This window comes from Apus apus, chromosome 4 (assembly GCF_020740795.1).
Source record: "Apus apus isolate bApuApu2 chromosome 4, bApuApu2.pri.cur, whole genome shotgun sequence".
In the NCBI taxonomy this organism is placed as follows: domain Eukaryota; kingdom Metazoa; phylum Chordata; class Aves; order Apodiformes; family Apodidae; genus Apus; species Apus apus.
Window position 1 is genome coordinate 14,418,298 of NC_067285.1, and position 15,706 is coordinate 14,434,003.

General features: G+C 41.2%; 1 protein-coding gene across 5 annotated transcripts in view; it reads right to left on the bottom strand.

The window, feature by feature from the left end:
- ARMH3 (armadillo like helical domain containing 3) overlaps positions 1-15,706 on the bottom strand; it is a 121,951-nt gene that overhangs the window by 71,212 nt on the left and 35,033 nt on the right. For all 5 annotated transcript variants that reach the window (XM_051617724.1, XM_051617721.1, XM_051617723.1 and 2 more), the window contains exons 18-20: positions 14,937-15,006; positions 13,387-13,447; positions 10,129-10,217 (exon numbers count right to left, since the gene is read on the bottom strand). In XM_051617724.1, coding sequence (XP_051473684.1) covers positions 10,129-10,217; positions 13,387-13,447; positions 14,937-15,006 — 220 coding nt within the window. The remainder of the gene's footprint in view (positions 1-10,128; positions 10,218-13,386; positions 13,448-14,936; positions 15,007-15,706) is intronic.

The following is a 15,706-nucleotide window of genomic DNA, read 5'->3' on the forward strand; positions in this document are numbered from 1 at the left end:
CCCCAACAACAGCTCCTACATCTGTTTCAGCCATAATGACCAATTTGCTCATATTAAATTTTCCTGTTCCAGTTAGAAAAGACAAGAGATTACCACTGCTTGAAATCAATTTTTATACCTGAATTGCAGTGCATCATAGCCCACTCACAGCTGATCTATGCCATTTCTTCCCTAAGGAGGAAGGAGAGGGACATGCTTCACTTGAAGAAGAAACAGTGCTGGGCTCAGAGTTGGTCAAAAAGCTAATTCATCAGGTTTACAGTCACTGTGAGCCCTTCACAAACAGATTTATCCAAGTGTTTGGAAACCACACAAAAAAAAAAAAAAGCTGCAGTGCTCCTGATTAAGATATACAATACATTGATGCTCTAAGAGCCACCAATCTTTTTCCACACCATTCTGCACCAGCCTCTGCTCAAGTGGCTCTAAGGAACAGGAAGACTGTGGAAAATGAGCCCTTAAATCTATGGCTACCTGTATCTCTGTAGTTTGCTTGTAAGGCAGACTTAGTGCTGAAAATGAGGACATCTATGCCCTGGAGTTTTCAGGATTAACAACTTTTACATCCAGCTTCACATGCCCAGTGCCTTTCAGTGGCAATTACACACATATAAAAAAAGCCTTCAGAGAAAAGGGCCAACTGGCTGAATGCCCCTCCTCCCCTGAGCAGCCACAGGGCACTGCTACCACTGTTCCTGAACAACCTGAAGCCAAGCCAGATGTGTCACTTTTTCCCCAGCTGCAATCAACTGTTCTCCTCTCATATCCCATCTGCAGGCTGCCCTCACAGTCTAGCCAGGAAATTACGCATGTTTGTTCCCAATAGAGCAGCGGTTCAAGCTCTCAGCTGCACAGGCAGACAGTACTGTGGTCCTTGCTTGGGCTCATCCAAATTATCCCAGTTTGTGCTCGAGGATTTAACAGTGATGGATAGTTTAGGCATGAGACCTATTTCAACATTAACTGAAAAAAGCACAATGTTTGCAACAGCCTCTAGAGTATTTTTTTTCTAAAGATACCTGTCTTTATCATCCCTTATCAGGACAGAATACACCCACTATGGAGAGCATAAAACCACCCATAATTGCACAATGCAATAGTGCCACTAGAACTTCTCTAGCAAGAAAGCAGGAAGCTGTAACTAAACTACACCAGCAGCCATTAGTATTTGCATGCAAGCCCCTCATTTTGTGATCTGAGCTGAGCACACAGGCTGTGCTTCTTAAATCAACAAGGAGAGAATGTGGCCCTGAACACCTACTTTTGCAGCCTCAAAACCAAGTGGAAAAGCCTGTTGAGTGGCCACTTAAACTGGACATGAAGCCATATGATTGGCTGTACGTGAAAGTGGTGTAAAGCATACAGGGTGGTTTTTAGGCAATTTTCTCTTCCAAGGATTATTATAGCCAAAGGATGAAAAGTGACAGCACCAGCTTTTACAGATACCTTCCCTGCTTTTTAAACTGAAATGACTGAACTGAAAGAAGCTCTTAGCTTCTCTGCCTCACAGCTGCTTTTGGGGACACTTTCCCTTATCAGCTCTTGTGGCCAGCCTGTCTGCTGAGGAACAGCAGTACCCCTGCTTAGGTATTTGCTGCCCTTCTTCAAGCCAATCCTCTGTAAGAAGGCTGTGGGCAGCCAGCATGTTCTCTTCTATATGAAAGGAGCTAATTCCTGTTATGGACAGGTGGCCTTCACTCCCTCCTTCCCCTACTCCTCCTCCCATAGCAGACTTCCTTCTCTCCTTGTAAGACCTGGCACAAACAGAAGTATATTCAACCCCAGCACATCTGGGATTCACAAAAAGTTTATGTTCTATTTAGTGTCTCAGTGTTCACTGTTTGGATCAAGTGTAATGCAACAGGAGCTTGCAGGTAGGTTAAGCAGAGAAAAGGAGGGGAAGAGGAAAAGTAGTATCCCTTGGGCAAGTCAGAATGTAGCACAGACTCTGCCAAGAGCATCAGAAGGCTCTGATGTGTTATTGCACAACAGAGCAGAAGAGAACAGCCCTAAGACACACATCAATAAGAGTGTGGATGGGTTGATCACAGTATGGAGGCCTCTGTCACTGCATCTGCTGCACTCACAGGTCAAAAATCTTCTAATGGTGCATATAATGGCCCTCAACAAAGGAGCAAGAGAGAGATATGAGGGCCCCTCAGCTGCAGAGTAATGTAAATTAACAGGATCCTGTACTCAACACTAAAGTCCTCTAATTTTCTACCCTCCAAATCTCAGGGCCCAGTGGAAAGCTACCACAGTACCAACAGTACATTCAGTGTCCCGCTTTAAGTGCTTCAACTCACAGTCCCCTCAGCTTGATCCCTACCCACATATCATTACAGGGCAGCTGAAATGACGTCTGGGCAATACTTCTTGCTTCAGATAAATCCTCTGCTTTTGAGTGCTTTGGCAGCACAGTAACCACTCTGGACCTCTTACAGCCAGCCTGTTCAAATACACATACTCTCAAGGCAAGGTCCATACCACTCACAGTAGCACATGGTGAGTCAGATCTGGTAAGTCTCAGTGCACTAGATTGGAACTGAAGAAACTGGATTTGATTCCTCAGAAAGCAACATTTTGGTCTGTCTGTGCTTCAGATTCCTCCAACATAAAAGAGAGAACGGGTCCATTCTGTCTTCAGCAGCACTGGAAGCATAAGTACACAAACGAGCAGCCCTGACTGTACCAGTCAGACCAAAGGCCCACCTGCGCTTTGTGTTCTGTTTCTAACTGGTCAATATCAGATGCCTGTTTAAAAGTAATAGTCCAAACAACACTTCCTCATAACACACGTCCAGATTCCAAAATTCAGCATAATCCCCTTACAAGAGGGAAACTACAGGGTGGAGTGTTGAAATAGCAGACTCTCACAACACAACAATACCATAACCACAGACCAGTCCACTCTCCTACTCCAGACTGGAAGTCGCAAGGGTCAAGCTAGGATAACCATATATCCATGTGCTGTTAACAAGGAGGAGGAGAGACCTCAAAACAGAATAACCAGCTGTTATAGATGCTATAACTGAAGAGAAATTCAGAAGTAGGAAAGCAAAAGGCTCAAATACAGCATACTGAGATGACCTGAGTATTAACAGGTAGCAGATCAGGCCATATTCAGCATGGGCAGATGCTCAGCAGAACAGTGATCACAACAAACTCACCAGTAGATTAGTATCTACAGATAGGGTCTGACAGAAAAGAATCAACAGAGGTAGCTTCCAGATAGAGCAGTAGGAATAGGAAGTGTTTCCAAGAAATATCTACATTGCTATTACAAACTAATGCACCAGAACGCCCCAAGGCACAAACTATTCCAGCAACCCTGGACAACTGAACCAATTGACCCGGGTACAGCACTTGCAGCTTCCCATCAAATCAGCCAAAGCACTAGAAAACAAGACTCTTTCACTTCTGCTGCAGTCCCCTGTCAGGGAGCAGGGAAAGCAATAAAAAAGCTCTGTCGACATCTCTCTTCAACATGCTTCAGTTCCTTCTCTCTGCTCTGAGAAGGAGGGAGCACCCTGCTCATAGTTGTAACAGTGCACCTGGCTCAATGGCTGCCACCACTGCCTCCCTGCTTGCTACCACAGGTGCTGCCAGATTCCTGCTCCTGACCACCAAAGCTCTGAGGCACCTAGCAGCTGGCTACTGGCAAGCTCCCCATCACCAGCATCTAGGCACTCTACAGCTGTCCCCTCTTCTCCCCATGACTCTCAGGTTATGAGCATGAAAGCAGCCTGTGTTCTTAATGAGAAGCAACAGCTTGCCAGAGGGCTGGAGCACATGCTCACATAACCCAAGATCCACTGAGTAGGCCACTTCACTTCCAACCCTTAACTTTCTTTATATAGTCCCAGTCCCTGGTACTCACTGTTCCCATCTAGCCACAGCCAGAGGTGTAAAAATTGCAAGCTTAATGGAGATGCTGAGTGCTGATGCTATAGAATGCTGCCTGATAGGAATCCAGCAAGCAGTATGAGAGAAACCGAATTTTCCAACTTCACACCCACAAGCTTCATTCCTCTTTAGAGCAAAGGGAAGCATTGAGCCCAATCCTATTGTGTCTGACAGCACAGGTTCAAACCATTAATTAAATAGTACTCTTGGGAGTTAAGGTTGCACATTTCTGCATGGAGTTTTAAATCAGAAAAGGAGGAGCACATGGAGAAAAAGCAGAAACATTGTTTGAGAACATGTAAAACCAGCAAAGTAAGGGACCCAGAAGTGCTGCTTCTTGAAAACAAAAAGGGGACAGGAATACACCACTGTATTCTGAATGCTGCAACCCCTCCATGCAGATGAAGAGATGGCTGTGAACAGCTCTGGTTGTAACTCTTCCGTCATCAACAGGACTGTCTCAGGAGAAATTATCACACCATCTCACTAGGTCACCATGATCTACCAACTGTTAGGGATTCACAATCAAGTTATCCAGTGCTAGCTAACTTTTAAAATAAAGTAATTTGCAGGACAGAGCAACATATCTGGATGAAACCTGCCAGGCTGAACTTTTGTCCACTTAAATGACTAAATTCTCCTTGTGCTCATGTGAGCAAGGCTCTGTTGGTGAAGAGTTTCCATTCCAATATTAGCAGGTAAGATACAAGTAATAACAGCCACAAATTTTGTATTATTCTTTTTCTCTCTATCAGCAACCAGAGCCAAACTCTTTCTCATCGGTACTAAAGTGTGTTAAAATAAAGTGAAGGTAACTAGAATTAAGTAATAGAACACTAAGAAGGATTTAAGTAAAAGAAGATGCTTCCTAAATGAGACACTAGCTCTCATTCCTTAGTTTCCCCAACCAAAGTATGGTCCCACAAAGACATTCAATTAAGGGAACAGGAAAAGGATATTTAGTCCCATTCCTGAGCATTTAAAATGCTGAATAGCTCCCTTTCCAGATCACACAATGATTTCTTACCCAAAGTTTCTATCTGGTAATATATCCCAGCGTCTCTAACCCCAGACCTCATCCTACCTAGTCCCTCATACTGATCTCCTATTCCTCCCATCTCACTATCACTTCCAATTCCTTTTAGGGTCTCCATCCTCCCAGGTTGAGACCCCTTCTGGCTCCAAAGACCTACCCACCCCATCAACTCAGATCTCTCACTCCTGTTCCAGTTGCTCAGCAGCTCACCTTTAACTAGCTTGGACACTGTTCTTGCCTCTTCCTAAGTTCCTGGGGGAACTGCAGAAGGAGCCCATTCTTCCCACTTCAGCCTCATTCCTCGGTGAAGCAGCACTCTCTTTAAAAAGCCAGCATCACTTTGTACTCAAGCAACTCATGAGGTTTCAAATCCCCAGCATGGTATATGGGACATAGCTGTGAGCTCTCAGTCACATGAAGATTCCAATGTTCAGCTTTAAGAAGTTGGGCCAGCCTCCCACTATCAAAAGGCAAGGCAAAAGGAGAAGGTAAGCACCAGGTAAAACCTGCATTAGGCATACTATGTTGACCGACAAAGGTGTTAAAACTCTAGCATTTGTTCTACAGTTTACAAGCAGTGCAGCAAAGTGAAAGCATTTCTGCTGGACCATGTTTGAAAGGTCAAGTCTCACGTAATTACTTATTTTTCTTACCAAAACAGTAAGTTCAAGTATAATCATTTAACAGACAAAAAGACCTTCTGTCCCACCCTAGATTTCATTTTCTGAAAGTGTTTTACACTTGACACACAAGCTGTTCCATTTTACCCTATCCCTGCATGACCTTTATTAGTTGCTTTTGAAGATATTGTGCTGAAGAGACCATTCTCTTATGCTTGCAATCCTTCCAAAGCTTGAAAACATTTATTGCTTCCTTACTGTATTATAGAACTCTTCATTGCACAGCAATTACCACAGCAACCTTACTGAACCATCAGCTGGACCATGACTGCTTCCACTGAACTGTTATGACAACTTCAAAAGCATGCAGAAGACTACTGTTGGATCTTCAATGTTGGTAGCATTTTTAAAGCCACATAAGACACACTGTGAGTTTGTAAGAAGGTCAGATTTTAGGTAATTCTTTTCCCTAAAATCTTTAATTTTTATTATCTACTCTTGCTATTATAAGTCTATAGTAGAATTGCTTGTCTGTTTCTTTAAACAGGGCTTTTGCTTAAAGCAAACCATAGCAACTGTAAAGAAGTTACCTGCTCCCCTAAGCTCAGAGTGAATTGCTCAAGCATTACTAATTTTGAGGTGGGAGGAGTTGCAGAAATGAGGTCTTTCTACATAAAAAGCTTAAATGACTCATGAAAACTCTTTTTGGCATAGCTTATGATGCTTGACAACAACAACATATATAGCACCTTCCATCACTCAGGTGCTGTACAAACAACTTCGAGTTCATCAATTAAAATCCAAACGTCACCTTTATGACCAGCAAAAGCAACCTCATTTTCACATGAGGAGGAGCAGAACTGAAGAAAAACACTAGACATAACATGCTGTTTCTGAGAGCAGGAAACTGGCTGTTACTGAGTAATGTTTCTTTATCAGCTCTACAAAGTACCTTAATAAATCAGTGTTTAAAAAAATATAAGGTACCTGGCATAACAGTCCAATGGATTTCCAATTGACCGCAATGTCTGTAAGGAAACAGGTTCACACAATCATATCCACTAACAGTTTCTGACCTTGGCCAAATTCCCAGGCTTGTCACCAGTACCAGATTGTCACAGAAGAAAAACCTGAAGCTCATCTTGAGGACTCAGCTGGAAGAGCCACATGCTAACCACAAATGATTGAACTGAAGCAAATCTGCTGAAAAGGTCTGCTAAAGAAGAACCAAGATCAACAGGCATCTCTGGATCTGAATGCCTGGTCTACCTATTAGTAACTGCGCTCAGTAATAATTTTCATAGACTAAACAAATTACAATTGCTTTTCCCTCTCCAGCACTCTTCTTAGGATAATCCAGAATTTAACTCCACTAGTGATCTGATACTTACTTTCACACTACTTTTAGCTACAGCCAGCTTACACGTACTACTTTTGCCATCTACAGATTTTCCTTTCTATCAGTCCTGCTTCCAGCTCTCAAACCCCTGCATCATTTTCTGTCAGCTAAACATTCTTGGTCATCTGGTTAGCACAGCTAGAAATGTATACTGTATTGAGTGCTGTGGTCCTAATTCCTTGACTTAATATGAAGAATTACTCCAACAGGGAAGCTAAGGCTGGGTCACAACCAAAGACTCTGTAACAACATTGCTCTTCCTCAAGTTCACATGTAGAAACATGAAGTCCAACAGAAGTAAGATCATATGTTAGCCATGTGCCACACAGTGGTGTATCCAAAGAACTATACAGTATGCAGGAACAGCCTGTTATGTGTCCCGAGAAATGTCAAACACCAGGCTCCACTGCCTTCCTCTGCAACCATTACAACTTAAAAAAAAAAACAAAAAAAACCCAACACAAACCACAAAAAAACACAAAAGGAAATGCAGAAACTTTTCAAAGTGTTGCTGGCCTTCTATACTGTCGACAAAGCACCACCCACAGAGGAAGATCATCTATCCATCAGATATCACGCAAGTGGCTTTCCTTAATTAGAGACTAGCTAACATTAGAATCTGCAAGTGAACAGAAGGCTCCATGCACTGCTACAGCTTCCACCTACAACCTTTATCTCAGTTCCTCCACACCTACCCCACAGTATTCCCTTTGTCTTCTCAAATGCTATTTTCTGCCTGAAACAACTTTCCTCCTTTTGCGTGCCATGCAGAATTCTTCCCCTTTCTTTTAATACTTCCTTACATCAATTTCCACCAGATTCTTTGTTCCACTCAGCTCTGCTGGGGGCCTTCCACTGCTATTATCCACTCTGCACAACAGGGGCATTGCTTCAGTCATCACACACCTTGTCACTCAAGAAGACAAGTGTGGGCTTGAAGACCTTCTGTAAAGCACACCTGATGGGGCAACCCAAGATCTCAGACCTTATAGTGAATAGCTGCTCCTTACAAGCTGTTTGTCCAGCAGTGATGACTAATTCTTTAAATTCAAAATAAAAGCCCAAAGGGGAATATGTTCACATAAAGCACAGAAATGAATTCACAAGTCCCTGTGCTCTGGTTTGAAATGGTCTGTCAGATCAAGACCAGAAAAATAGCCATTCTTTCACATCAAAGGCAGCAGCATTCTGCGTAATCAAAGAGCAGCCTTGACAGAGATAAGAGTTAATTATTAAATATAACTCAAAATAGGGTTGGCAATTAGCATTTAATGTGACAGATCCAGCACTCTAGAAGCACACACCTGGAGCTGCCAGGATGTGCCCTTTTACAGGTGCGTGTACCATTCAACCCAGGGCCTTGCAGCCTGTACGGATCACCTAGCAGCTACTGAAGCACCTCCCTGTTCACCTCAACATCCTATAAGAAAAAAATTTGAAACATTCTCACTGCAATTTTCTCCTGCATGACAGGATCTCTCTAAACATGCAGAAATCTATAGAAAGCATGGAGCTTTTAAGCTACATCCAATGTACAGATATTCTGGGTTCTTCACGGAAACCTGACCAATCTGAGTGTTTTTCACTTTACGGCTCTGCTTCCGAAGCATGTGCAGTACTTAATACCTCTGAGGCACTTTCTGTTTCCAAAGCACTGTACAAACACCAGCTAATTAGAAACAGCTAGTAAGAACATCCCAAGATACTGAATCTCACTGTGTAGCAAGGATTTTCCCCTCTCCCCAAAATCAGGAAAGTTAAGGATTGAAAGATGCCCAAGAGTGTGCTTTTTGAGCTGTGGAACGGTACCTTCGAGCAGAAGGCATTATATTTGAGACTTCCATACTGCCAGTGTGTAGGAAAGACCTGGCCACATAGGAATGGATCTGGTTCACTGGTAACTGCTGAGAAGATACCACACATGCTGTCAGATGCAATTCCTACTCATAATAGACACCCACATTGTACACACTTCTCTCCTCAACCAGCACTATGCTGCAGCCATGCTTGTAGGGACCCTCTTCCGAAGAAAACAACAACAACAAAAAACATTGCTAATCCCTCAATTAGGGGCACACACTTCACCTTCTACAGGAATAATTTAGAAAGCCTGAATGAGCCATATGTCACACAAGGCAAAAATTTAATAACTGAAAGTGACTCAGATTGTTGGTTTATTTCTCTGTACCTACACTCAGCTGTGCAATGCTACTGAAGGGAAGCACTCAGTGTTAATTGAGAACAGCTTCAAAAACCAATCATCACTGCCTTTTTCAGAAGTCATCCTCTCTGACTCCTCATCAGAGTTGCATTACACCAGCCAAGTTGATGATCCTACGTCTCATGCACAGCACAGGGAATACACAATTAGGGCCACGTTCCTTTCAATTTTCATAAACCTCTTATTTAAGCCATAACAGCTAGGGGATTAACTGTACCTTCCCAGCTGAGCTACTTCACTTCTTGCAAGATAAGAACAGAAGCACAAACCACATCCGTGAAAGAAGCCACTTAGGTCTTAATGTCCCTTCTGCTACCCCCTTCCTCAGACCTCCCTCACAACGATCGCATCAAAAAACAGTTCTATAAAGCCACGTCCACTAGATTATGAGTTAAACCTCATAATACTTATCCTGATATATATATCAGTGGCATGAACCAGACTATCTACCATCAATGCAAAGGTTAGAGTTAAAAGCCTCTTCTCACTGACACATCTAGGTTGCTCTCTTCAGGAGGAGCTGCCACACTGCTCTATGTGTATCCATCTCTTATAGTAAAAAAGGAAAAGTAAGGTTCATTTCCCTTTACCCAAAAGCCTACCTCCTTTCTATTCACAAATATCTGAGAGAGAAACAGTACTGCATAAAACATTACTCCATTTCTCTGATCAGGTGAAGGAAGGACTCAGGTAATGAAATAAAAAAACAAACAATTGGATGCCACAGTGATCACAGCCAGGTAAGAAAGTAAATTAGCTACCATTATGATAAAGATCCAGCTTTCCAAAATAGGTAATTTGCATATACCAACCCAGAAACAAGATAAAGATGCTTTAACAGAATTGCTGCTTGCTGTTTAACCCTCCAACAATGGAACAAGTAGTCATGACCACCAGGCAGCCACTTTCTCTGGGCTTTTCATATCTGACTGTCTGTGCAAAGTACCTGACCAGAGCTCCCTCCAGGTGTAATGAAGCCTCACTCTGCATTTCTTCTGGTAGCACAGCAGCTTGTGCACAATCTGAATGCACCGTCTGGAAAAAGATAGCAAAGCATTAATTACATGGCATTTCCCAGCAATTCTATCTTGAACCTGGAAATATCTCTGAAATCAGCAGCACAGAAATAGACAAACTCAAAGACTATCAGAGGAGGATGGGGCTAATGCTTTTGGACACCTCAAGGGAAACAACAAGCACAAGAAAGAACTAGATGAGAGGAGAGAAAGGTGCCTGTTTGTCAGTTTTAGCTCAATGTGATTGGACCAACTGCAGATGCAAGTTTGTTGTTTATATTTCATTAATACTTTCTACGCTTTGCTGCCCTTACCTGAGGACCTCATTAAACTTTGCAAATGGAGTTACTTAACTTGCAGACTCCATATGTATGAGATACTGCACTCAAATTTTGTAAAATCTGGACATGATGGAGCTTTTTTTTTTCTCTGCCCAAATTATGAGGATAAAGGAAATGACAGGGTCAAACAAACTGCAGGATTTTTAGTTTGACTAAGGCATGCAGTTTAGTTACTTGAAAAGAGAAATTTCTGTCAAGTTTTCCAGTCTCCTTAAATAAATGAAGTATGAGCCTTGGAATGATCAATACACCTACAAGCTTCGAAATGCCCCAACATACAAAAAGGCTTATAGATTAGATATTCTGTACTAAACTCTATGGTATATATCTTAGAAGCATAGTATATATCCATGGTAAAGCAGTAGCTGAGCTACTTCTAAATTGTATGGGTTTTTTTCTAACTAGATTGGGAAAAACATTGTAATGCAATTTTACTAATTGGTTTAATAATTGATAAAGCCTTTGAGAAAACATCACTTTTGGGAATATGATTGAGAGTAGAAAGTTTTCTACAACTTTTACAAAATTTGAAGAAGTTTCATGTTAGAGCAAGAGAATCTGTTTTCCAAATTAAAAATTCTGGGATTGAGTAGTCCTGTATATTTGCAGTAACAGCTAATATCCTTGCGAAGTCTCCAAATCCTGTAGGTCTATATAGCATCTAGTGTTCATTCAAACTCTTAGGTGCACAAACATTCCTCAAAAATAACATCAGAACAAAATATACAATGAGTAATTATCTAGCACTAGCTATCATTAAAGACAAGACAGAAATTATACACAAATTTGAATTTGTTAGACAAAGCTATTTTTAGTTCCTGACATTTATAAAAAACAGAAGGAAGACTTCAAAACAACAACAAAAAATATTTTCCCCAAATTCTTATTTCTCAGAATCACATTATCTCACCAGTATCAAAGACACTACTGAAAGACTCTACACATCAGACAAACACAGAAATCAAATTTTATAAATTTGCATTGAAGTTATTAAAAATGGGGTGAGGAGTTCAAAATAAGACTTTAAAAAGTCTTAAGAAATAATATACAGAAAGCATACATGGTTCTTTTCAGACATTTAGATGATCCCAAAAATACTATGATGGGGTAAGGACTGAAACTAACTTTAGACAAATACAGTTAAAACCATTAATAATGACCATCACATTCAGTGCTGTATTTCAAGTTGGATTCTCATAAATTCAACCAAGAAAAGGAAGCAAACCAGCTAGGATACAGACAGCTGCCTTCAGTTCAGGAGCAGCCATCGCTCTGGGGAGAGACCTGATGTTTTCTCATGTTACTGGTACCAGACAATGCCCAGTTCCACCTTCGTATTTCCTTGGATGCAAGCTCCAAAAAAGCTATTAAAGGCACTGACCAGACAGAATCTGGCAACAGCTAATGTGTTTCTTTATAACGCAAAATACTCTGCAGACATATCTCAGCATTCAAACCTTGTAGTTGTTCACAGTAGCATACAACTTTCTGGGTGAAATCAAAGCATGGAAGAAAAGGGATGAGGAGGGGTGTAACAGTCCTAGGTGCCTCTGCCTAAGGAGCCAAAGCAACAACTACCAGCCTATAGACTCCTAACACAATGTGTTAGTTATAAAACTGCTTTAGTTATTATGTTATGCATCTTGGTGGAGTGTCTGTTTTTCAGCTTGGTGCTGAGGATTCGTAATACACATAGTGAACAATAAAAAAAAAAAAAAAAACAGCCTTGGTCAAAACAACCTCAATTTCTCTTTTAAATATTAATATGCCCTCCCTCGAGCAGCTTCATATTGTCACCTTTAAAATGTATTGCAGAGAAGTATGACACTATTTGTGCATTCAGAACATCCACTTTGCCTGCAATAACTGTGTCTGCTATGAGATGGTTCCAGACAAGAGTGTAGTGAAAGGACTGCACAAATGTGCCAAAACGAATGGATACAGATGCCCACTGATGGTTGCTACTGCTCATTACTTCTACTCTCACAGGGTTTCTAGATGTAACTTTACTTCTGAGCACAAACATTTCACACCTTTCTTGTGAAATTTCAATGCACTACACCCATCTACAACTAATTCTCTAATTGTCATTCAAAAATTTTTCACAAACTTACAATTCAACTGTATAACCCTTGCAAAGACCCTGTATTTGCAGCTATTTGGGCAAAATAGAACATGTTGAAAAGTTACCTTTAAGGGAAAACAGCCTATGTATCTTTCTGTCTTCTACAGAATATAGTGCTGTTCAAGCCTTGGGGAAATTCAGTACTGTACAGTCAGAGCAAAGGCAATGATCTGCCTAAATCCTATTCCAGCCCTCCAGACTAAAGCAGAACAAAGCATTCTAGGGGTCTCCTGGGACACAAGGAGTGCTCATGTGTAGCCCTGTTCCCTTCTGTCCTCTTCCCTGTTGCTAAGTTTTACCCCTCGCTACCTAGCAGACTATTTCAAGCTTAAACATCTCTCAGTCCCACTCTCCACAGGCATATCAGTTGTTCTTGGTTTTTCAAAACAGTCTTTTCAGTTTCTTAGACCAAGATTCAGTTTCTGGAAGCAGGGATTCTTGCAATGACTGTTACTGTGAAACTCCTTTCAGACTAAAAAGCTCTTTGTTTTTGATCAAGTAGATTAGTAAATCAGTTTGAAAGGTGGAAATTCATTTTGCTTTCCATCTTCTGGCACATAGCATTTCTAAAGTAGAAAAACTTGCTGGAAGAGCTCATGAAAAGCCATCCTGCTCTCCAGCAGCCACAAAGTGTTATTTCAGCCAGAAGATTGCTCTATGACTGGAATTCCACCCAAATTCAAACTTCAAACAAAATCACAAGTTACCACACAGACACTTACACATAGAGATCCATCGGAAATTCTTTCATCATGTGTGTTACAATGAACTCCACCATCAAATCTGACAGAAAAGAAAATTATAAAGTTAGTATTGAACTAGCTACAGTTAACTTCTAGTAGACAACAATGACAGAGGCAAACTACCCCACTTACCTACCTCTCTACCAGACAACAGTCCTGCTTAAATTAGAGAAATTTCCCTTTTTTTTGTTTTAAAGAGAATTACACGTGGAATGAAAACAAACAAAAAAACACAATCCAAACCTACTGGAAACTGAGGGCATGTCATGTAATTTCCTTTGAGGCACTGCTTCTGCATGATTTCCCCCCACTCTTATTCAAATAAAGAATACACCACAAAATCCAATGCTTAGAATTGCTCTCATATTTCAAGCCTTGTCACTGACAGAAAATTCCATTCAGAAGCACATTTTGGAAAACCATTCTTCCCAGAATGCACAATCTAGATGTTTAGAAAGAAGACATTGTAGACACACCTATTTTTCCATAAGATAAATTCTGAAGCAAGTAAATTTAGTCTGATCTCAACACAGAGTAAACTTCTGCTTAAGGCTCACGCACGCAAGGGGCAGGGGGAAAGGAGAATGTCTCCAACATTTAAGGGCTCCCAGTGTAAGGATAAGAGGCAGAGAGTACAGAAATACAATTTAAAAGAGTTACTATGGTTCAGCTAAAGAACACTAATAACGTGTGTGTGTTCTCTGCCCAACACAACTACAACATAAAATGCTTAACCCATGCCAGTGGTAACAACCTCCTAGGGTACTAAATAGCCCAGAAAAATGACTCAATAATGGACTAAAAACAGCCTAGGGAAAGACTGCATGAAAACTGGTAAGTCTAGAAAGATTCTTCATGCAGCTGTTGTGTCTTGGCTTCAACAATCACCTGTTTGAAAATGCTGGCATCTGAGACTGCTTCTATCTCATCAGGTTTAAGAGTCATTCAGGGATTCAGGTTCCATCCATTTCTGCACTCATTGATGCTTTTGGCATCCACAGCAGTGAGTGTCAAAACATAATCATATGCTCTTTGAAAAGTCTTAAAATGAGCCTCCACATCCACATGCAAAACTAGCCCTAGCTACGGACATTCCTATTTAGGTTTTTATTCAGAAAAGGCTAAAGGCCTAGAAAACACCTTTCCCCAACAAACACCTTTCCTTTCTGTAGGTTTGCCCTCATCATATCATCTAGAAAGTACTTGTGCCCAACTGTTACTAAATTCACCTAAAACTCTGATTTAGCAGCTGCTCTCCCTAATGTTACTTATTCAGGTAAAGGGGGGCAACAAGCTTCTGCAAAATTTCCTGTAAAACTATAGGATTTCGTACTACAAAACAGCAATCTTGGATTTAATTTCTCTGTGAGGCAGCCAGGTATAAAGATGGATGGTCCATTGATGGAAATATTTTTTGTACATAACTGCCCCCCTTCTAAGTTCACCCATCCCTCCCCCTTAATCCACAAATCCTGAAGCAAAAGATGCTTCAGGAACCACAAGATGACACATACTCTACCAATACTCACCAAGCACTGCACACACCAGCGGGCGACATGGCAGGTTCTTGTCTGCTGCTTTCTTCCGATGTCTCATTGGCTTCAAACACACAAAGATGAAAAGCAGTTAGCAGAGACCTCAAGTGATATTCTGTGTGTTACTTTTTTTTAATGCAAATAGTACCATCAGCACAGGCTATCCTTTGTCTTTTTGTCTAACTGCTATCTCACCTATATTTGTGCCAAAGGCCATGGTTAGAGCAAAATTATGCCTGGTTTTCAGCATGCTTAGCAATGGGTTTTGTTTTTCTAGCTGTGTAACTGGATGGCACTGATATATCACAGGGGAGGGGAGAAGGAAAAAAGTAGGGGGAAAAAAAAAAACTTACACAGTAATTCCTCCCCCTTAGTCAATATACTGATTTGCTCCTGACCCAGAAGTCTGATCTGCACTCTTAACGGCATGTGCAGTATGAAACAACCTTGGTCTTTATTGTAACAAACCAGAAAGGCTAACTGAATGGCAAGTTTGTTGTTAAGTGCAAATGACTAGCATCCTCGTGCTATGCTCACTATAAAGATGGGGTTTTTTCTGTCCTGGACTAGTGACACTTTCAAGTGCTGCTTCATGGTCAGATCAGGTAGAACTTGCCACTGCCATAAAGACAGAATGCATCAAGTTAGGGTAAACATTCAAGTTACTCATAACTACAGAGTTTCATGAGCCAGGTAAGGATTACTTCCTCCACAAATACCTATAGGAAAAAGCTCTGAAAAAGATACTTTCTGCCTTGAAGGTA